The 24,978-nt window shown below is 36.5% G+C and overlaps 1 protein-coding gene across 5 annotated transcripts in view; it reads left to right on the forward strand.

Moving 5' to 3' along the window:
• Positions 1–24,978, forward strand: part of KLHL29 (kelch like family member 29) — a 415,683-nt gene that overhangs the window by 353,791 nt on the left and 36,914 nt on the right. For all 5 annotated transcript variants that reach the window (XM_087917962.1, XM_026710472.2, XM_087917974.1 and 2 more), the window contains 3 exons: positions 15,867–16,065; positions 17,111–17,293; positions 18,623–18,803. In XM_087917962.1, the coding sequence (XP_087774088.1) occupies positions 15,867–16,065; positions 17,111–17,293; positions 18,623–18,803 (563 nt within the window). The remainder of the gene's footprint in view (positions 1–15,866; positions 16,066–17,110; positions 17,294–18,622; positions 18,804–24,978) is intronic.

Raw genomic sequence — 24,978 nt, forward strand, 5'->3', positions numbered from 1 at the left:
TTGAATTCTTTTCATGTACTTGTTTTTTTAAGCTATTTTGTCTATTCTCTATTATCTGTTCTCAGGCTTTACCTGCTTGCAGGATAGTTAACATTGTTATAAGATGGAGGTTTTTTAAAAAAACCTTTCTCTTTACTGTTTCATTTATATTCACATCCATGATGACCTTTTAAAAATACTGTGAATGATCAAAAATCCAGTTATAAAACAGAATGGTTTGTCTATTTAAAAAAAAAATCTTAATGAACTACCTGTAAAACTTCCTACGTCCCTGAAAATGCTATCTCAACAGTATCTCAACAGTAACTTAATGGTACCTGAGAGACAAAGGTTTGCAGAGAAATTGGAAGAATTTACAGAATACCACAGTAATTGATTAAAGGTTCAAGGAGCTAATTTGAAAAGGATTCCAAGAGCTGAAGATACTGTATGCAACACATAAATGAAAAGGACTTCAACTTGATTGTGTTAGAAAGAAAAGAAGTACTACAGGAATGAAGCAAAACAGTGTCACAGATACGTTTTAATAATTGTAAACAGGGCTTGAATATTGCCTGTGTTATGTTCAATCGTTAGGTTAAAAAAAATGTGTTTTAACTTAAAAAAGCTCTATGAACAAACACACATACATGTTTGTGTGTGTGTATGTGTGTTACATATAGTTTTGTGTGTGTGTGTGTGTGTGTGTGTGTGTGTGTGTGTGTGTGTGTCTATATATTACATGGGTGTCCACCTGCTTGTATAAAATGTGAGATAATAGCCTTCCTGCAGGCAGGTGAACAAAGCTGCTGAGTTATTTCAGTTAAATTGATCGATTATTGAGGACTAACCTGTACAAGTAGTTTTGCCTTGTATGTCAGTTCTCTCCTTTTAACACAGTAACAAAGCAGAACTTAATCTTAGGATAGGTGCATAAGAAAGGTAAACCAAGATTCTTTAAAAAAAAAAAAAGCTTTAAACTTGAGAAACCTCAGTACAGTTAATTTAATGCTTCATTTTTGTATAATGATACAATATGAATAGAATTTTTTGCTCCTCGGGTTAGCTCCAGAAATATATGGAGAGCAGAATTTGGAGGACTGAATTGCAGGAGAGTAATTCTTATATAAGGAACACTTTGAATCAGCTGAGTAGTTCTGAAGATGTCAAACTATAACTTCATTATAGCAAAATATGGTAGCTATATCTAAAGGTAGAACACTCCCTTCTATTTTCTTAAGCCCCGGGAAGGCAAATAAACTTGATGTCAGCTGTTTGAATCATATAAAGCTTCATCCTAATATTCATATGAGGTAATTCCTGTATTTTGACAAGTTTCTCTGGAGGCCAGTACAGGTAGTCCACATTTAGCAACCACAGTTGGCACCAGCAATTTAGTCATTAAGCAAAGTGGACACTGCAACTGTGCGTACTATCCTCACCTGTCCTTTGCCTGACAAACATATGAAGGTCATAGCAATAGCACTTACAGCATAAGGTATAGACTTATATACTGCTTCACAATGTTTTACAGCCCTTTCAAAGTGGTTTACAGAGTCAGCCTATTGCCCCCAATAATCTGGGTCCTCATTTTACCGACCTTGGAAGAATGGAAGGCTGAGTCAACCTTTAGCTGATAGGAACCGAACTGCTGGTAATCAACAGAATTAGCCTGCAATACTGCATATTAACCACTGTGCCATCACGGCTCATAAATGCAAGGCTGTTACATTTTCATAGCTGTCAAAATGTGAAGAACTTAATAATACTTAATAATGCAGTTGCTAATGAGGACTACTTATAAACATGTATAAATGTGAGGATGCCTAGATAAATAAAAATAAGTGTTCAATTTGGCCTAACCTAATAAATATATAGCAATTCTTGGACTCACTGAAATAATTTAGTGCCTGATTAAAAATCATAACAAGAAGCTTCTAAGGTGTGGCCCCAACAAGTTGATTGAAAAGAAGATCCCAAGGAAGCAATTGGTGCTTAGATCATCCTTCCTTAATCTGATGTTTTGCAGATTTTGGGCTGGAAACTCTGAGTTTGCAATTCCAACAAATCTGGAAAATTCTCAGATCAGGGAAAATAGCCTAGATCAATGATGGCTAACCTTTTCGCTGTTGCATGCGAACCTCTAAATTAAAGTCAAAATATATGACCAGCAAGAAACTTAAAATCAGAAACATTAAAGCCTTCTTTACCATATGATAACTGTTATTTAGATAAAGATAATGTAGGGGTGTTCTGACCCAGGCTTTGTAGAACCGAGAAACAGACCCCTCGTCCTGAAAAACCCTTCTTTAGTTAGTGTGAATTCATGGCATTCACACACAGAAAAGTCCCAACAATAATTCTTCCAAGGGTTCATTGCAAGAACAGCCCTTATATCAGTCCTTGGATAATTGCTAGGCCGAGAACCTCCGGTCGCAAAGCTGAAAATTAATTCCTGGCAATGAGTCTTTGTGAGGCACGAGCCACGATAAGCAAATCTTCCAAAAGAAATACGAACTATTGTTTCCTGCAACCACCACTCCCCTTTTGCTTCTATTTACTCCCCAGGGAGGGGCCATTCAACACCCACATGTGCCTTTCTTCCCAAGTTGGACCCTATTCCTCAGTTGTTCTCTCCTGACAACTACGCATATGCGCATCTGGAACAGGCTTCAACTGTTCTTCTTCTCCACTTATCTCCAACTCCAAAGGCAGCTGGGAAATATAGGATGGTCCTGGCCCTGTCTCTACTTCCAACGCAGAGCATCCATCAGAGCCTTCCCCAGACTCCAGGACTGGCCCAAGTTCCTCCCCAACCTCATCCGAGTCTGCCATCAGCTCCACTGGCTGCTGGTGGGCCACAACAGGGACTTTGTCTTTTCCATTCCATCTTAATATTCTATCAGTCTCCTTTAATGCTTATTTCAAAGTAATAGCATTGAGTGCCTATAAGTAAATATGTAAGTCTTGAAGTAATATTCATTTTTATAATATTACTTTTCTCCATAAGATAGTTAACCTTTATCAGGGACAGTATTTGGCCAAATATGGAAGCTAAGCAAGAGTGAGTTTGGTTAATACCCGAAAGAGAAACCATCAGAGAATTCCCAACTGTAGCTGGACTGAGAAATTGAAAAACATTCTTGAAGAAGGCAATGCCACTTTTGTATTATTGCAAAGAAATTTACTTAGATGTGTTCATGTAATCTCCTGGAGCCAAGCTCAACTTGAGGTATCTTTACCTTTTGGATAACATTTACTTATTTCAATACCATGCAAATGTAATTTTATATGAAATAATGGTAACTATAGAAAAAGAGATGATATTTAAGACGTCTGGGAAATGTTTGACCTTTCTAGGCATTGCAGCTGGAATTGTCAAAAAAGTAATAACTTTCCCTTGTAATATTTAACCCAGAGGTAATTTCATGAAGCAAAGATTTCCTTTTTAAATAAAACTGGGACCAAAATGTACCTTGATAGAGGATTGGGACGGGGGAAGGAAGGCTTGAACAAAACTAAAGAGCTAAAGATTAGAAATTTTCAATTTTGAAATCTAAAAGTGGAGGAATAATGGAGAGAAAGCATGAGCTCTAATTGGATTAGTAGACTAGAAAAAATACAAAATGGGTGCCTCTTCTTTATATCAGTTAGAAAACGCAGTAAATGAAAGGGTGGGGAGGGTGACGAGCATGAACAGCCAAAGAAACCTGGTGCATTGAAATAACTGTTCCTCAGTTAGAAGTTTATTCGCCAAATATATAACAACTCTATAAACAAAGTAAAAATAACAGAGAAAGAATGTCGCAACACATTCCTTAGCTTGTGTGCTTTGAAGAAATAAATGTGATGAAGAAGTACCAAAAAGTGAAGAAGGAAGATGCTGATGCAAAAATCAAGCCACCTAAGGACCTTGGCCTAAGCAAAGGCCCAGACCAACCCATAGAGAAAGAATCACGTAACTTTCTTCAAAAGTTGCAGAAATGTTAAATTTGGCAAATGCAATGACATATCGGGCTTTTATTTTTGCAGTGTCCCAAATCAGGATCGAAAACTAGAAAGATAGAGGTTGCCAGCTGTACTTTTGTTCTTATGCATTAAAAATGCATAGTACTGTCTCAGAAAATTATGCTCAAAGAGAACACCAAGTGTCAAGAAAATAGCCTCCAAATGGGAGTCTGTTCCGATAATCGCATGCACATTCCCCATTTCAATCTAAGGAATTCGTTTTAACAGGGTCTCATAAACCATACGCATCTTAAATTCAAGGAACAAATCATACACTTTCAAAATTTAAATTTGGTTACTTCAACAGAAGGTGAGGGCTTTAATTCATTATACGAAACACGTGTATTAATGACGTTTTTCCATTCAAAGTCCTAATTAATATGAAAGACAGACTCTTCTTTGCATCAGATTACATGGGAGTATCAGAGATCCTAAAGAAATTTAACCTGGAGTTCGGAGGGATTGCCAGCTGCAAAGAGTCTTTGCATCAAAAAGGTGAATTGGATCCTCCAGAAGGTTAAAATAGTATAGTAGACAGGAAGTCAAGCAGGGATAAAATTGCTACTTGCACTGACAGCTCATCAGAATAAGATGGCATAATGTGACAGACAAGAAGGATTCATAACAATTTAAAGAGTACATTTGCATAGTTAAAGAGGAGAGGTTGTTGTATGGTTTATCTTCCTGGAGCATTGGAAGTCACCCTGATTCATCTTCCCTCTGATACCAAAGCAAAATTATGGTCACAAACATCATCACAAGAGGACTCAAGGGACAAACTAAAAAAGTTATTGCAGAATTGAAGAATGGCAAAACACAAGGTCAGGACAGATTTCAGAGTAAGTTTTATAAACAGTCCTAGAAATCATAGTTCTACATTTCTTCAAACTGCTTAAGCTTGCTTGGGGCAGAGTCATAATCCCATAAACATGAAAAAGTAGAGCTGTAGTTATTATTCGGTAACATTAAAAATAACTTCCAGCGCTATGTGGAACAATATCTTAATCTAAAATGGTAAAACTATTTTTACTATTTGTCAGAAAACTTAAAATATTTTTTCTCGTGTTTTTTTTTATTCTAGTTTAGGCTAATTTCATTCCTCCTACCCTAAAAATCGGGCTCAGTTAAGACAATTCTTGAATTTATTTATCATTTCAATTATCCTAAAGTTTGAGTGACTCTGTTAGGATTTGATATTTATAAAGATTTTGACTTGGTTCAGAAATCCCCAATAAATACCCCTCAGTAGAGATTGCTCCTCCCCAGGGCTCAGAGAAGGTGACTGGGTCAAAGTGCTATCCGGGTTTGTGCCTCAAACAGGACTAGAACTCACCTCTCCTGGTTTTTAGCCTAGTGCCTTAACCACTACACTAAAATGGCTCTTCTCAAATTATTTTCAACCTAGTACTTTAATTAAAAGGAATAAAATCAAATAATTTAAATGGAGCAGAGGCATCAATCTGTGATACCCCTTTATTCCCAGTGCTCTTTTGTTTAGGGTAGAGATTTAGCAACAATAATTAGAACTAAACAAAACAAAGGTATATTAAAATAGAAGCACTATTAATGTATGTCCTGATGATACTGTACTAATCCTATCCAGCTTAGAAGCTGAAATCCCTAAAATCAAGGAAGAATTTTTAACATCCTAGAAGGGATATGTTTTAATGTAACTAATTGAAAATTTAACAACTTTTGTGTTAGCATCATAAAAACAGAACATAATACAAAAACGTTCACAACTTCAGTTATAACTCTGTATTATTTAGGAATAAAAACCCAGAAGAAAATGTATCAGGAGATTTCTTGGCTAGGCAAAATAGACACAGTTAAAATATATCAATTTTACCAAATCTTTTTTTCCCAACTTTTTTTTTAAATGACAGAATAAATTAATAAACAATACTTTAATTTTCTGATACAATATAGAAGGAGATCTGGGGTTCCTTATTTTAAAAATAAGTTTATTGACCTTGCATAGTTAGGTAAATAATTAGGTTCACATCCCCTTCATAAAAACAGAGACATTTGTATTAGGGCATACCACTTAGCATTAAGGTTTGTCAATAATCCATCTCGTCAAATTGAATGTACTGCAAAAATGTGTATGATTTGAACAGAATGATTAAGAAACTCAACCATAGCTCAGATGTCACTATGAATAGCCATACTATATTATTCTGATTTCAGATCCTTTATTTACAAAATAAAGATTGGAAGAGAAAAGGAGTATGTAGATTTTATCTGAAAAAAGGGAAGGATAAGTATAAGGAAGCTGCTTCAGAACTAGAAAAAAAGTTAGTAATAGGTCTCCAAGTTGATTAATTAGCAAGACAATTAAACATCAACCTTTTTACCCAAAAAATGAGATGTAATCTTCTTATTACAAATAGGGTTTTGCTTGTATTGTACAGTTATGTGAGTGCTTATGGGATTGGTTTAAAGAAGAATAAAACTGATAGAATTAACTGCATGCTTTCTATTTTGACTACACATTAAAGATTTGAAAATGAGAACTATATAATGGAAAGTGCATACAATTTGGGAGAACTAGATCCACACCCCATTCCTCAGGCATATTCTCTAAAGGCACCCTGAGAAAACCAATTTTTTTTTTCTTCACAAATGTGGAAATAATACCTTATGAACACATTGTTGATTAAGAATTGTCCCCAGTAAATGTTCCTTAATGGCTTTGCTTCATTCTAGAGGGTTGTGAGAAATGGTTTTTATAATAGACTTGAATGAAATTAGGGAGGATGTTTCTCCAGTCTACAGATGTGATATGAAAATAGAATTAAATTCAAAAATATCTTGACAGACTGGCATTCTTGTAAAACCTACAAGGTGAAATTCAACAAGGATAAGTTCTGTGTTTCGTTAAAAATAAATCACAAAGAAAATTAAGAAAGGAATGATGAGCTTTGACAGCAATACGTGTAAAAATAATGTTAATGGTTCAAGATGAACATGAGGCTAATACACTGTACAGCATACAGCATAGGTGATAACAGTAGCATAATGTCTATATTGTGGGAGATGATTAGGGCATTTACCCATAATATTGTGTGTCATATCTGAATCATAAAGAACTATCATAAAGAACTCCACTGCCGTTTAGAACCCATATTATACAGTATCTTACATTTCCCCATATCTTGAGAGTATTGCACTGTGAAAATAGTCACTGAATATCTAAAGAACTGTCATGTAAAATGAAAAGAAGCACTAGAACCATTGATGGAACTTTAGATAAGAATGTTAATAATGATCAGGTTCTAGAGTAGAGCAGGAAGGAGCTGAGCTGCCATTTTTAAGAAATAATGTACCTACTTCCTGGATTGAGGATCCTGCATTGAGCAGAGGTTAGGGTTCTTATAAAAGATGTCAAAAAATCTGAAGAATTATTGCTATCGCCTGAACTGCATTCTTAAAGAAAGACTTTTGACTAAGTAAAATAATTAAAGCAAGGATTACTCCACATTGATTAGAATCAAGCTATGCTGATTGATTTGTCAGAGCTTTTGCTATAGAACTTCTCAAATGATATTCATTTCTTTCAAGTGAATAGTTAAATTTTCTGAGACAATATTATGTCTGAACTCTTTTTCAAGAGTTGAGGGATGGTTCTCTTGAAACTCAGGATGACCAAGAAGCACAAATATTAGAGTTTGCATATATTAAAATACCCATCTTTGCTTGCATATAAGTAACTAATCAAATATATACTATGACTTCTGAAGAGGTAATACACACATTATATATATACTGAGACATTTTGGAAATTCTATGCTACTGGGATTCTGCAAAGCTGGTTGAGTTGTTCTAAAATAAAGAAATAGAATATATGTTAAAGTAAATTGTAATAGAGTTTAAAAGAGAAGGAAGGAATAGTAGTAGTAAATAGCAGGAATGTTGATTAAATAATATGTATTCCTAATGTCAGTAAAAAGAAAATGGATAATAAGATGATTATCACAATGTCAGTTGACAAAAGTAAAAAGATGTCACAATTGAACATAATTACCTTATAGATTGCCTTAATTACTAGAATGTGTATCAAAATGAATGCTAGAATGTGTATCAAAATGAATGAACTACACAATCTAAAACCATCTCTATCTATTGGACCGGACGGAATATGTGCCTACTTCTTTAAAAAGCTATCCACTGCCATAGCCGAACCTCTAAGCATAATCTTTGAAAAATCTTTCAGGACCTGCTCCTTGCCAAAACTATGGTAACAAGCCACGGTCATCCCCATCTTCAAAAAGGGAGACCCCAACCTAGTTGAAAATTACAGACCAATCTCTTTATGCTGAGTCACCTGTAAAGTCATGGAATCAATTATTAACCAATCCATTATCCTCCACTTAGAGACAAACAACCTACTCCCTAATAAACTATTTGGTTTAAAAAAATAACTATCCTGTAATCTGCAACTCTTACACTGCAAAAACATATGGACTACACAACTCAATCAGGGCAAAGCAATAGACGCAATCTACATAGACTTCTGTAAAGCCTTTGATTCAGTGGTACACGACAAACTACTCCTAAAACTAAAATCTTATGGTATCTCTGGACACCTGCATAACTGGATAGAAGCATTCCTGTCAAAAAGACAACAAATGGTCAAAATTGGGAGCATCCTATCAAATTCTGTACCTGTCAACAGTGGTGTCCCCAAGGGCAGTGTTCTAGGACCAACTCTCTTCATACTCTACATAAATGACCTCTGTGATCATATTAAGAGCAACTGCGTTCTCTTTGCTGATAATGTAAAGCTGTTCAATACCACAAACAATACTGCTACCTTTCAAAAAGATCTTGACTATGTATCAGAATGGTCAAACAAATGGAAAGTTCAAATCTCAACAAATAAATGCTCTGTTTACATATTGGCAAAAGAAATCAGAAAATAAAATACAAGCTGAATAGTCAAAATCTTGTTGATCCAAACTCTGTCAAGGACCTTGGAATACACATCTCTAATTATCTAAGTGCTAGAGCCCACTGTAACTACATTGCCAAAAAGGCATTAAGAGTTGTTAACCTAATCCTACGTAGCTTTTTCTCTGGTAATATCACACTACTAATTAGAGCATACAAAACATTTGCTAGACCAATACTCGAATATAGCTCATCAGTCTGGAACCCACATTACATATCTGATATTAACACAGTTGAGAAAGTCCAGAAATATTTCACAAGAAGAGTTCTCCGCTCCTCTACCAATTGCAGAATATGCCACCAGGCTTGAAACTCTAGACCTAGAAAACCTAGAACTACACCGCCTTCGGTCCGATCTAACTACAGTATATAAAATCATACATTGCAATGTCCTACCTGTAAATGAATACTTCAGCTTCAACCATAACAATACAAGAGCACACAATAGATACAAACTCAAGGTTAACCGCACCAAACTTGATTGCAGGAAATACGACTTCAGCAACAGAGTGGTCAATGTCTGGAATACTCTACCTGACTCTGTGGTTTCTTCCCCAAACCCCAAAAACTTTAACCTTAGACTGTCTACTATTGACCTCACCCCTTTCCTAAGAGGTCTGTAGGGGGCGTGCATAAGCGCACCAATCGTGCCTACCGTCCCTGTCCTATTGCTTCTTTTTATTTTTCTTACACGTATCCATCTCATGTATTCATAACTAAGTTTATACTTTATACCTGTTACCTTGTAAGAGATTGACAAATCAAATAAATAAATAAATAATATAAAACTCATACGAAAATTTAAAAGAGCTACAGTATAATACATACATTGTTTTAAACAAAATTCCTCTTGTTTTCCAGGGACATGGAGATTAGTTTTGTATGCTTGTTTTCATATGCATGTGTCCAAACAAACACATATTCTCAAAGATCTTGGTGCAATTTCTACATCACTCAATGCCAGTAATGATCCATTGCCATTATGAACAGCATCTAAGAGAATGGTTAAAAAAATATCAGCTTTTTGTTGTTGAGGCAGGGCAACCTGTTTTGGTTCCTTTTCATAGTGAGCCATTCTTAAAATCATAAACAATTATTTTTAAAAAATTATGATCTATTAAACATTTATTTCATTACTGCATTAGGTGTCGGTAGGTTTGCCCTAGCAACACCATCCTTGTTAGATATCAAAAGAGAAGGGGAATCTCTTTATGAGCTTTATACAACCTAGATTGAGTAGTGATGGTACTGTTCAATCTACTCTAGAAGAAATTGGAGGAAGGGTATTGCATTAAAAAATTTTGCCAAAACTAGGAAATTTAAGGCAACACACTTTGTAATCTCCTATTTTGGTTATAGCCAAAATGGCCAAGTAAACTGTGGTTGATTAGCACCGGTGTTCCTTGAAACAGATTTGAAAATGCTTCAAAAATAATTCATAAGAAGTGCTTCCAGATAGGTGGGAGATGAAGTATAATCCTTCTCCAAAGCAGTAACATGAAAAAGTAGATGTAGCTGATTAAAGAAATCATGTTATAGATGTAGTTATTTTTTTTAAACAGTCACCTGATAAAACAGTCACATCTTCTTGTGTGGAAACCTGGAAAAAAAAAGTAGTTTTAAAGCAGTGCTATGCCACAGCACTCTTGCTGTTCCAAAATATCTTTCCCAAATCATTTTCGATTGACCTATTATCTAGCTCAGTATTAGTCTATTACAAGATGGAGTTTGTGTCTAAACCTACCTTTGCTGGAAGATGTATAGAGTTTTGACCCCATTGATTTTCTTTGATCCCTCATCTTCTTCTAATTTGAAGGACTATGGTGTCTAGTAGCAGGTTTGTGGTCTCAAAGGATAAATCCAAAAAGTTTATAGAGAACTTTTTCCTTCTTCTCTGAAGAAACACTCTTCAGTAATCCTGTAAAGATCTGCTCTAATCTCAGTGATTTTTAATATCTATTTTAAAACAAAAACTTATTGAGAGAAAGTGCTAAAGGCTTTGGAGTGAATTACCAACAGTACTTCTCCCTCTTTAAAAAAAATATTCTACCCCTGTTCTCTTTCCCATATGAAAAATCTTGGTTGTCATTTTAAATAACTCTCTGAAATTGCCAATAGTGTGGGTTAAGTAATAAATGGATGCTGAATTCATATAAATCGTGTTGTTCCAAAACCATAACTGAAAAGTGTTCAGAATGCCTCACTTGGTTGGGATTAGCACATTTGGTTTATGGCTCACTTTTGGGGGATAAGATTTAAACACTGAAAGATCCCTATACATTCCAAATCTTGAATTAAAAAATAAATTAAGCAGAAACTGGTCATTGTTCAAGCCGTTGTCTAATAGGTTTCAATAAGAATGCATGTATGCTATCAAGTGTTCTTCAACTTACAATTGCAACTGGGATTGGAATTTCCATAATAAATCAGTACAGTTGTACAGTCATTATGTGACAAGACCCAATTTTGTAACCATTTTTACCAAAACACGCAGTCATTAAGTGCATCTGGCTTCTCAAATTGGCCTTGTTTGTCGGACGCCAGCTGGGAAAGTCACAAATTGTGATGACACAACTGCAAGATGTTAAGAGATGTCACAAATGCAAGCTAGCTGCCAAGCACCCAAATTGCAATCAGGAAGCCATGGAGGTAGTATAACAGTTCTAACTTTAAGGATGGATCATAAATCATTTTTTTCCTGAGGCCATCATAATTTTGAACCGTCATTAAACCAGCAGTTGTCAGTTAACGTAATAAAATGTGTAGATGACCTTGGGAGTCGAGAAGAATTGATGCTAATTAAAAACAAGCAGACAAGAAAGACAGGAGTCCCCAGTGGCTTAATGGTCAGAGAAAGAGGAACGGTTCACCCTAATGGTTCAAGCAGTTAAAAGTGGCAGTGGAAAATATGTATTTTCAGACTTGCAAGATTTAGTTAATGCAGCCCTAGAGTAAGGTGGCATTAGTTGATCTAATCATTTCCTCTCTGGTTCACCTGGGAGGGATGACAGTCAAGGCTACCTGCATTTTTATTAGTCAACTGCCACCTCATATATATCCCACGCAGGATCTATCCTGAAGGCAGTTCCAAAGAAGTGGTTTATAGGAACTACCCAAAAACAAATTGTGAACTCTGTCATCTATGAACCTACCCTTTTTAAAAAATATTTCAAAATTAAGACAGCCTTCTACATGACACCAAAGTTTATCTAGTCCAACATATTTACTTTATCTAATTGAAGGTGTCAAACTCAAGGCCCGTGGGACGGATTCAGCCAACGCAGTGCCTAGATTCTCCCATGGGGCCACCCTGGAAACAGCGAAGGACCGGCCTGCGGTTCCTCTGCCAGTGAAAATGGAGGTTGGGAGGGCCGTGCATGCCCTCCTAGGTTCTGTTTTCAGCTGTGATGGCCTTCTGGAGCCCTCTGACAACAAAAATGGAGCTCCAGGAGGCCATGCATGGCCCATCCAGGCTCCATTTTCAGCCATGATAGCCTTCTGCAGCCCTCTGCCAGCAAAAACAAAGCCCAAGGAGGCTGTGCACAGCTTCACCAAGCTCCTTTTCCACTGGCACAGGGCTCCAGGAGCCTGTCATGGCTGAAAACAGAGCCTTGAGTGATGTCGAGCTGCCCACAACCCCCGGCCATGTCTCCCCCAGTCCCCCAAGGTCAAACACAATCCTGATGCAGCCCTCAATGAAATTGAATTTGACACCCCTGATCTAATCCAAAATAGTCAACCGGATGCCAGTACTCTAGCAACTCCAGTGACATCTGTGGATACCATGGCACTGTCTCTAAGGAATAGTTCTGCACCGGAGTTCATAGTTCTAGTCATTACTTGTCAAACCCCATATATTTTGGCACAAACGTGCTTCCTGAATTTCTTCCCTCAGCCACTGCGTATGTTCCAAGTGAAACTGCTGTTATTCCCCATTTCTGCAAAGTACATGGTCGTGAGGCTCATAGCATGGTTAACTTTCAGAAATTATTCAGAACAGCTTTATAGTGAAGAATGGTATACCCATGATGGAATAAAGATTACTTACATTTTATGGATTCATTTACTTACGTTTTATGGCTAGACAGACAGAGTTTTTCTGACAGTTGTTTCCCTTGCTCTGCTTGTTAGCCACTTCAGTAATTCTTTGGGTTTCTTTCTTTCCTGATCAGATACACATTTTCACTCATCTTCTGTTAAAGTGTTGTGTTGTTTTAAATTACATTGCAACGTTCTGGAGAGATTCTACACCGTCCTGATTTTTCCTTTTATTATTATTTTTATAATGAGTCAGTCTATTTTAGACAGGCGTTGTCAGGCTTCAGAGTCGACCTGGTTGTCAGTCTCTGTTTTCCTAACACTGAACCCCTTTTTACAGAACAGGTATCCTTGCCAGATTTTTTATGATTTGGCTTGTTTTCACTTTCTATTGCAGCCGAGAATAAAGCCATATCCATCCCAAAGATTTCTTCTTCACAGTACATTGAAATCAAAGCCCTTAAATAGGTTTGGGCTTCAGGGCTTAGATTCTAAGCTTTTTTTCCTCCTGCCTTCCCTAGTCAACAGATACTTGGAGATTCTCCTGATAAGTCTGAAGGCACCTAAACTATGTTGTCATAACTCTGTAACAACTATGTTGTCTCTCCAGGACAGGAACTGCTGGCTCCCAACTTCCCAGCTTCCTCTTTTGGAGTTCAGTCTGAACACTTGTGTTCTCCTTGTTGCTTTTTAAAATACTGACAATTTCCTGGCGAATATTTCCTCAAGTTTTCTCCCCTAAAGAAATTGCCATCTTGGAAATCAGAGATGTGCCAGTCATACCACACTTCGGGAGCATTTCTTCAACAATATCCATTAGCGTTAGCATTTTGATACCAGCTTTATATTATTCAACACAAATATGAAACAAATAAAGACAGCATGAAAATAAAGCCAGTAGCAACAGTAGTGTTTTTTAACAATATACATTAGTGTTATTAATATTATCAACTGACCCAAAAGCATAAGCTGTCATAAGCAGAAGTTTTATGTTTTAATCATTTTGTACTATGTTCTCAATTAGATAACCAGTCAAAATAAATTGGATATGTTTTCAATAATACTGCAATTGTCAAAGCTTTGAAGGATAAGTATTGTCTAAAGATGTGATATTATTCAAACACAGCCTTTATTGATTATTCAGGATAATCTAATGCACACATAGAGGACATTATTTTGATTTTTTTTTTTTTGCTGTGATGCTTCCTGCTCTGAAGAGATGAGCATTTTTCTTAATTCTACATTAAGATGGTTACTGCACCTGATAATGGTAAAAAAGCAAATAAATGTATGCTTTTCCTACAACTCTCTTTTTATTTTTATAGTTCCATCGTTGGTTAAACAAGTAAGAGCCTAAATAAATGTAATTTTTAGGGATTTTAATAATGTAGAACTGACAGATGATAGTTTTCTGCCAAAGGTTGAAAAGTATCTCTTATGAGTCCCATAATATTTAATCTCTGCTAGTTTTTTTTTTTAAATAAAGGCAACAGCTGTCTACCCTCTGTCCATTATACAATAAGGGGTTTTTTTAACTTCACTTTTGATCAAATTGTGGGAGCTCTAGGGAGTTTAGCGTCCTAAAAAATGTTTCAAATAAAATGTTTTCAATATATGTGATTGATGTCCTGGTGAGATGTCCTGGTGTGATGTAACTAACATAGTTACCAAACATTAGTCTCTAATAGGTCTGAATTGATAACCACTTTTGTAGAAAGTTAGAATTAGGTGTGTCCGAGGTGTCTACATTAAGTAGGGTATAATTTGCACTCCTTCCAACTCCTCATTTTCTTCTATTCTTAGCTGGCTGTCTTCATTCTCCATAACACATAGTGTCTCCAAGGTTGAAAAGTTAGCTAAGAAAGGTATTTGGAATGATAACAGTACTCCCAGTTGCCTGAAGATTTCAGCTGCTTTGAAGTTATTAAAGAATGTTCCCACCTCCCTTTCCAGTGTTTCACAGCATTGCCCTAGCAATATCCTTGACTATTCTTAGTTACTTTTTCCCATTTTTACAAATCTGCTCTTTTTGCCTATTTTCCACCTGTTGTGCTTTTATGATCTGAGGCAGTTTGTGATATTTAGGAGAAACGAACAGTTGCAAAAAAATAAATCATTGCATGAATTCTCCGTTTTATAATATTCCTTTTTCTCTCACTTGCACTTTTGGTTTCTGTTAAGCCTTGACTGATGATAGATGTTTTCAGCTATTTAAATATCTTTTGCACCATAAAGTTTATTTTATTGATGCAGAAGGATGGAGATATGCCACATGCATTTGATTATTAGCTCCTTGAGTTTGACTTCTAGCAGAACCTGAAAGAACTGTATTTGTTTTGTCAGTGAAGAAGAGCCCATGGCTTTATCACAACTACTGCTATTATTCACTACATTCACTTTAGATGTTCTATAAACATAGAACGTTTTTTGACATTTGAAATGCTACCAGAATAACTTTTGTTGGAAGTAAAGCAGCCAGCCCTAAATTTCAAAGTTAACTGAAGAAGTTGCAAAAAATCACAGCAGGCCTCCTCTGTTCAAGATATATAAATTTGGCATAGCTTCCACCATCAATTTTAAGTTTGAAATATTTGTTTGCATGCTATAAAACAAAAGCTGATATCTTTTGACATTATTTCTTCCATTCTGTGAATAAGAAGACTTACTTTTTTTTTCCAGAAGAATGTTTTACCTTCACCAGGGCCGTAACTATCTTTTGAGACGAGGGAATACAAGAAGAGAAAAGCCTAGGCAGAATTACTATCATGAAAATAGGCCAAATACAAATGTTCCACTGTTCCAAATAGATCCCCCAAAAAGAAAAGAGGGCAGGACTGTTGAGAAACCAGTTGCACGAAGCAGTCAGAGTGTTGTTGTTATTTTTACAGTATTCTGCTGAGCTGTTGGCAGTGGTCCGTCTGCCCTTCATCCATCCCAGTTATCTGCTAAACGTTGTTGACAATGAGGAACTGATAAAATCTTCAGAGGCCTGCCGGGACCTGGTGAATGAAGCAAAACGTTATCACATGTTGCCACATGCCAGGCAAGAGATGCAAACTCCAAGAACGCGGCCCAGGTTATCAGCAGGTAATGGTGGAGCCTTGAAAATAGCGTATTTCTGAGGTGGCTAATGGCATTTGCAGGCTGCAAGTAAGGAACCAAGATTAAAAAGCTTCCTCTCACCTTTACTGTAAAGCGTCCAAGATACAGTCAGATATCAAACTGGGCAATTGGGCATCCTGAAGTTCTTCAGGTTTTCCCCACTGATTCTCCTCGTGGCAAAAGTATTTGAGGGGGCAGAGGGGACCGGGGAGAGAGCATTCATCATCCTAGACCAGGTGCTAATTCCCTAGCAGATGGTTTTCTGTCATGGTTTGGCCATATTTATTTAACAGCTTAGCACAGTCAGGAGATAGAATTCTGGGCATGTAGGTACTTTATATTTCTTTAATCCAACCTGACTTTTTCCCCAAACACCTTTAAAATTACAGATATCTTTGAATACGTTAGATTGCCTTCCAGAAAATAGTGTACTCGGTTTTTTGGTTTTTTTTACCATTTAATGGTGACAATAATAGGGTTTTTTTTTTTTAGGTTTTTACAATAAGAGATCTAAATCTAGGCATGACCCTGAGGTATCACAGACACACACATCTTTTGTATCATTTATGAAATGCCTGGCTGGCTGCAAGCAGATTTATTAAGCAGAAAAGCCATTAAACCTAATGTGACTTCTAGATAAGTCTACCGAGGATCTCACACGCTCCTTTGAAATGAGTCTTCGTTTTAATAAAATAAGGGGCAGATTACTGAAGGAGAGAAGTTATTTCTGCCTTGGCAAAAGTGAAGACTGCAAAAAAAGAAAATGTACACTCGAAAGAAACATACTTCAAAGTTAGTCTACATATATTATCTTGCCAGAACTTGAAAAAAAGACAATACACTGTGTGCTGCTTAAGTTCAAAGTGCATATAATCAATTCTAACGAAACAGCAGAAAAGAATTAGGCTTATGCAAAGAATAACAAGGTGTAGAGGAAATAGGAGATTATGATCCTTCAGTGATTATGATCGGATAATATGTATTTGTATCTATAAAAAGTAATCTATGTTTGGGTCAATTACCGTTGTAGGTGTAGCAGAAGTCATAGTCCTAGTGGGAGGCCGTCAGATGATTGGAATGAATCAACGGGCTTTGACAGCAGTCACCTGCTTCAATCCTCAGAACAACAAATGGTATCCACTGGCCACCCTGCCCTTCTACGATCGGGAGTTCTTTAGCGTGGTGAGCGCTGGAGACAATGTCTACCTCTCAGGTGAGCAACAAACATGATGGATTCTTTGCAAACTTATGTGGCAAACTAATCAGAATGGATGCATGATCGTTTGGCTGGGAAGGAGAGAGTTCCTTCGAGCATTTTCCATTTCATTTCAGCTCAAATTTTCTCCCTAGGCCATTTTCCCTGTGTAATGTGCAAAGAGATATATTAGGGATCTTGATTAAACCGTGAAGAGCTTTTCCTTGCAATTGTGACACACTATGAAGCATCTGGATCTGAATCAAAATGATTACGTTTCTGTATCTGAAGCTGGTTTGCTCAAGTTGTTGATCCTGTATGGACAGGTTTACTTAAAAGACATGTAATCCCTCCTCATTTTAAAAAAAAAAAAAAGTTCTTGAAACCTCTTCCTACTTTTAGTGAAAAGGGAACAAGCTCTTCTCTCACATGTTTAACTGTGAAATGCTACAACGTTACCGACATGTAAATTCACAATATCACATAATGATTTGGGTAAATACGCATATCACAATTTTTAAAATGCCACCACAGCTACTTCATTAGAATAGGATAGGATAGGATAGAATAGAATAGAATAGAATAGAATAGAATAGAATAGAATAGAATAGAATTATAACCACAACATGCCATTACATGCATTTCACTTGTAGAAGGAAACTTACATAGTCAACTTTGGGGACTGCATGGGATTTAGGAAGGAAGTACAAGGTATGAGAGATTGCAGGTGGAGAAAAGGTGAGAGAAGAATCCATTGCAAAAGCTGGGTCTCACATACCAATGGGAGTATCTTGATACATTTTTCATTATTGAAAGGGCTGTAAAGCACTATAAAGCGGTATATAAGTAGTGCTATTGCTATTGTTCCTGTTTTAGTGATACCCATAGACTTCGAAATCCTTAATTACTGTATTGCATTCTGCGTGCATAGATGGCACAGAGATTCCAGACCCTCCTGGTTGAAGCATCCATTGCCTAGGCCATGTGTTAGAGATAATTTCTAATCTGAAAGTGTTGAATAAGCTGCTTAGTTGCTTCATACAATTGCAAATGCAACTGAATAGCCTGTAGGATATTTATGAATGCTGCCTAATTATTCTCACATATGCAAATGTCCTGCCTAGCCTGACATCATGACAGCCTCCTTTAAAAAAAAAACACCCTTTGGGATGCATAACTAAGTGACAGCAATCTGCATCATCGGAACAGATGCTTGCAATCGACAATGATTTATTTTAATTAGTCAAGTGTCATTTGGAAGATCTTCTTGTATTGCAGTTGACTTGACTTGCAATATATATCGAGTCACTGTGGTCTTTTTTTCCCCTTCTCCTTAACTGAGGACAGGTGGTATGGAAGCTGGAGTCACGCTGTCTGATGTCTGGTGCTACATGTCGCTCCTTGATAACTGGAATCTCGTTTCCCGAATGACAGTGCCACGATGTCGACACAACAGCTTGGTTTACGATGGCAAAATATATACCATAGGAGGCCTTGGTGTAGCGGGCAATGTTGATCATGTGGAGAGGTAAATTTATTTTGTGTACAGAAAATAGTTCTGAAACTACTCAGAGATTTGATGATGAAAATAACTTCTTTTTTTTTCAAATTCTTTAGTAGATTGGACTTTTTTTAATCAGATAAGGTTGGGTTTGATTTTTGTTCTGTTGTTGTTATTTTAGTTCCCCCTGAAAGAGGTCTTAGTAAAAGTGTAACTGAGAATAAGGAGCCTCAGTAGGTAACAAAAGTCATTATAGAGGAGCTTAGATGTACCAGATCTCTGTTTACCTTCCCATTGGAGTTATCCTGCTATACTACCTTTCTAGGAAACCCAACAAATCGGTTTAATAGACATGCAGGGCAAGAATAATATCACTAAAACCAGCAGGGAGGTTAGCACTTTTTTATTCCTGTGGCTTTAGCTTTTATTAAGTTAGAGAACTATGCTCCTGCCACTGATTATATTAAAGGGAGCTGCTTCCAGAGAACTGCACCCAAACAAGCCCACCTCAGTACCAACTCAGTGGCCCACCAACCAACACATAAAGGTGTCTCGAAATTGGTTAATTCAGCATGTCTAAGGCATGTCCGAAGTATCTCCATGTCTAGTGGAGGTTCACTGTTTGGGGTCTATATCGTGTGGGCATGTGTTGTGATCCTTTTGTTTCTGCCTTGCTGCACTACATATTGAAGTAATCACAAAGATTTTATTCTGCTGCCTAATCTTTGTTTACAAGGCCACAATGCTTTTTTTAGTTTCTCAAACTGCCTGGATAGAGATGTTTTATCCAAAAGCCCCTTCAGTCTAACTCATGATTCAACAAATGAATTAGGTTTTTTTTTTTAACTATTAGTTAAAAAGAAACCTAATTCATTTGTAGAATTAGCAAAATTCTGCCAGCTTTCCCAATAGTTAAGGGAGAGATCCATCAGTGGTGGGATTAAAAATTTTTTACTACTGGTTCTGTGGACATGGCTTGGTGGGCGTAGCAGGGGAAGGATACTGTAAATTCTCCAGTCAGAGGTGGTATTTGCTGATTCTCCAAACTACTCAAAATTTCCGTTACTGGTTCTCCAGAACCAGTCAGAACCTGCTGAATACCATCTCTGAAACCCATCCTAGGTCTGTGTTGTAAATTTTGAGGACAGTGATTTGTATGGATTATGGAACAAGAAATTTAGTTTTTTCATGAAACTTCAGCTGAATCTCGTAAGACCCAAAGCAACCACTCATATCTTTTATACAAAACAATGGGGAAGCTAGGTTACGTAAGTTTCTGTGGATCATTATCAATGCTGAAAGAACTTGTTATCTAAATTGTTTCTCAATGTACAGTATCATCAAAGCGCAGCATTGTTCATGAGGTTGCTAAGCTCACACCATGATTTTGTCTCATTCTAGACATTATCAGAACCTGAAAGAAGTAAAGGTAGACTGTGCCCACAGTACTTTTTGTAGCTACCTATTGCCAGACTAAAATGGTTATGTCATGCCCCTGTTAGAATCTGACCCCGAGGGAGTGGGAGTGTGGCTCTGGAGGTTGTGGAGGAAACTGGTGAAGGGCACAGGCCAGCTGGGTATTCAGAGGAAGATCCAGGCCCATCCCCTCTTAATCCTAGGGCATGCAGGGAGGAGCAGATAAGGGAGAAACGTGAATAACATAGTCTGTGGGGGAAGAAAGGGCCTTGATCCCCTTCATGGACTGCAGCTGTGAGGACTGTTTAAAAAGACAAATTGTGTATGGGCCAGTGCTGGAAGCAAAGTATGAAAATATTTCTAGTTTGTCAGTTCTTATCTGAGTTCTGGCCTCCTTCCCAGTGTGTATTTTGATATCTGTGGACGTCTTCAAGGCCTTATCCTGCCTTGTCTCATTAATTGTTTCAGTGTGGTTTGTGTTGGTTTTTTTCTATTTATAATTTATATGCATTTTGAGTTTGAACAGAAGTTCTTCCTTTTCGCAACTATTTGTGGGGGAGTTTTTTCTCCAGTCAATGATAATTGGACCTTTAAAGCCAAGTTGAAGGAATTAGAGGGACTTCATCTGTTTTTGTGACTTTGTAGCTTTTGTATCCCACCCTGGGTCATCACAGGTTACTTTTATTTCCCTTATTGTGACATTAATATTTATAATAATTGGCACTTAATTCTTTTCGTCATTCCCTCACCAAATCTATTCCTTTTGATTCTGCTATGCCATCTACTGGTTCTTAATCCCTTGATTTTTCTGCTGGCACACAGCAAACAATACCTTGGCACCTCCTGTTACTCCTTTTTTTAGAACAAACTATGTTTCCAATCTCTGGGTTTATTTTTTTTTACTACTTCTGTAGTAGGGTGTTACAAATACTATATTTCAGATTCTAGGCAAATAACTAAAGCATTCATCTGTTTTGTAAAGTGTCTTCACAGAGGTTTTCATTTTTGAACTTGAATGATTGTTTTAGCTATTTCCATTTCAAAGCTGTTATTTTCCACAGTGCATAAATCTTACAGAAGAAGATACTTCAGTCCCACAAAAATCTGTGGACATTCACTCAGTGATTCATAGGTACATGTGAATCAAGTATGTACACTATGTCATCAAAATAGATTTTACAATAAATCCTACTCAAAATACGCATTTTCTCCAGCAAAATTAGTTCAGTCAGAATGATAACTAGCATTAGATAGATAGATAGATAGATAGATAGATAGATAGATAGATAGATAGATAGATAGATAGATAGATAGATAGATAGGCAGGCAAGCAGGCAGGCAGGCAGGCAGGCAGGGTGGCCGGCCTGTCACCTTTCTACAATCGGTATATGTGGATTTTTAACTCCCTGAGTTTTCAGTTTAAACCCACACTTACACTAGGCACTTTGTGTTGTAGAAGGCTGCTGTAAACTGTTCTAAGATGTTCATAAACATCAGTCATATATAGAAATCACAGTAAGCCAAAACTTCATTAGATACTTCTAGTCTACTCATAAATCAGCATGCTGGCTACCTACCAAGTTTTCTTGCGAACCCATACAGTTTGTTCTCTGGCTTGTGCAGCATTGATATGAAGTTCATAGCTTATGCTAAGAGAAAGGTCAAAGTTATCAGTAGACTCACAGCCCTATATGAAGCTGAGGAAGACATTTTTGGTGACTAATAAGCCAGAATTCTTTAAAATTAAGATAAACTATAATATCCAAAACAAGGCCTCATTTTGTTGCCAACAATCTTACTAAATTTATTGCCAGAACTGCAATTTGAACTAGACATTTGAACTAGACAAACTATTATTTGATTGCCTATGTGTACCCTATGATTATATTAAGTGTTGTACTTTATGATTCTTGATGAATGTATCTTTTATTTTTATGTACACTGCGAGTATATGCACCAAGACAAATTCCTTGTGTGTCTAATCACACTTGGCCAATAAAGAATTCATTCACATTTTATACAAGGAATGATAATAGTTAGATTTCAGACCATCAGCAGGTTTGCAGTTAAATTTTCATTAGGTAAGTTTAACTCAGTTACTCAAGAAAAGATGGGATATAAATATAATAAATCATATTGGTAATTATAATTTGTAGCTATTCTCTTAGCTGCAATAGTACATCATCAGCTCTCATTGATGAAAATCCTTCATACCTGATTTTATATGCAAATATTTCAGTATCAAACAATATACAGCTATTAGTTCAATGAAAATTAGCTACATGTGCTTATCCTTCATGAAAATAAGGTTTTTCCAAAATTTTCATCATATAATTTCCTCCAACCCTGCTGTAGAGGTGGGAACATTATTTTAACGGGTATTTTTTTTAAATGCTCTGCGATAGATTTTTTTAATTGCTAGGCCATCTATTCCATCACATTCCTTTTCAAGTTGATATTTTTTTCTTTGCTATATGCAATGAGACAAAGGAATTTTAAAGAGATCCATGATGATATTCATATGCTTGTAACTTTCGAGTAGCATAACAGTTTGGAATCCTTGATATGCCTACAGGAAAAAAATGTGCCTGCAGCTTTGGCCCGACATATTTCAGCTGGAAGAAGACAAGGAGATATACAGGAAGGACATATTTATGGGGGGGGGGGCATAGAAAGCAGACTTTTATAATACAGTACAGTGTTATTTTTCCGTAACTATTTTTCTGCAAAGTATCCTCTGAATAATGTATAAGATAGTGAAGGTATGGTACATAAATTCCAAGTAATGATGGTACAGAAGCTTTATAAGAGAAATAAATTAAAGCATTCATTCATAAAGTTGCTAACCAAGGCCGAAAAGAATTAAGAGGACAATGCTTATGTGTATTCAGACACAATTCAGAAAAAGAGTAATATACAGTATAATCCAAAGAGTATTTTCTATTCAATATAAGTACAGAGTTAAAAAAATATTAAAATCTGCAGCAACTGAGTTGAAAAAATGGAATGAAAAAAACATGACATAGCTGGAATTTGTCATAACTATTATTTACTTTCATTTTTACGTGTTTTAAAGATTTCAGGGCTTTGTTAGTTTAAATAATAATTGTCATTTTGCATTATATTCTGGATATATCATACCATATTATATTATATAGTATATCTATCTATTCGTCCTTTAAAATTTTCAAGTAATATTCTTTATCTAATCAAAACTTTAGTTATGGAGGGAGATTATCATACTGAAAACAACACCATGTTTTGGAGAAAGTAAAAAAAAAAAAATAGAATAGTTTAAGAATGGGGAATCCCCAAAACATCCCAAGAATTTTTATTGACTAGTGGAAAAAAGGGAAAGATACAATTTGAAATCCAGAAGGAGTCACCAAATGTAAGCCTCTGTGCTATGGTATTTTGTTATCCATTCCATTTATAATTAATATTACTTCATGATGACCATCTAGCACATTTCCAGTACCCCAAGTGGAAATGCCTTTTTTTTCTCAAACATCCATGAGCGTTGGGTGAATCTCATCTCCATACACAGATAAAGGGTTTGGGCTTGAGGCCAAGATGTGCTTTGAATAGGGGATAGCTCAGAATAGTGTTTACCAATTCTCACAATGCAGATAGTCCTCAACTTATGACCACATTTGAGCCCAAAATTTCTGTTGTTAAGTAAGACATTTATTAAGTGAGTTTTCCCCGATTTTACGACTTTTCTTGCCACAGTTGTTGAGTGAATCACTGCAGTTGCTAAATTAGTAACCCAGTTGTTAAGTGAATCTGGATTCCTCATAGACTTTGTTTGTCAGAAGGTCACAAAAGGTGATCACACATGACCTTGGGACACAGCAGTGTTCATAAATATGAACCAGTGGCCAAGCACCTGAATTTTGAACACATGATCATGCGGATCCTGAAAAGGTCATAACCGTAAAAAATGGCCATATCATATGTCACTTTTTTCAGGGCCATTGTAACTTTGAATGGTCTCTAAATGATCTATTGTAAGTTAAGGATTATCTTATTGTGGCTGATTTTGCAGGCTGAGATTAGAGCCCTTGCCCTCACCCTTTTTATTCCTTCTAGCTGTAATTTTGTTGTTCTGCCAAAGAGCATTAAAACCTAGTGTCCAAACAATGAGAGCAATAACATAAGTCATGATAGCTCCTTCCCATGACAACATGGGAATCAACTTGCTGTTCAGCTCTTCTGTGGGAGTTGAAGCTGTGAATCCTATCACGTTAGCAGCTTCCAGCTGGTTTATGTGAAGTCATGGAAGAAAGTTTTCCCATCCTCCCAAAAATATCAGATTTAAGTTCTGGCGCTTGATACAAAGTGCTCAGGTTATTCATTTCCTCTCTCCTGGAATAGTAGGGAACCTTTTGATCTGCAACAGCTATTTTTGTGTCCAGGCTTTGAAAGAATCACTTGGACAAAACAAAGAAAGTGGAGGTCGGGAACACTCTGGCCTAGAAAGGAATTATTTGTGGCAACTTAATGTCCATTTAAAACTTAATCCTCTGCTTTGGAGAAGGATCAATAAACAAGTAATATGAATCTGCTTCCAGAAAAGCTTCCAAAGTAATGGAATCAGAACAGGAGCAAACATAAAAATTAAAAAGCGGTTTGCGAATGGATGCAACATGGTTACAAGCAAGTGAACAGTGCCTATTATACCAGTGTGCCATCTTATTAGTATTATTTATTGGGAGAAATTTAAGAGAAAATTATTCTTATTCCTGAAGGCATCATCACTTAGAGGGAAAAGTGCATCTTCCTT

This window comes from Pseudonaja textilis, chromosome 1 (genome assembly GCF_049901715.1).
Source record: "Pseudonaja textilis isolate UNSWEBS1 chromosome 1, rPseTex1.2, whole genome shotgun sequence".
Classification (NCBI taxonomy): Eukaryota; Metazoa; Chordata; class Lepidosauria; order Squamata; family Elapidae; genus Pseudonaja; species Pseudonaja textilis.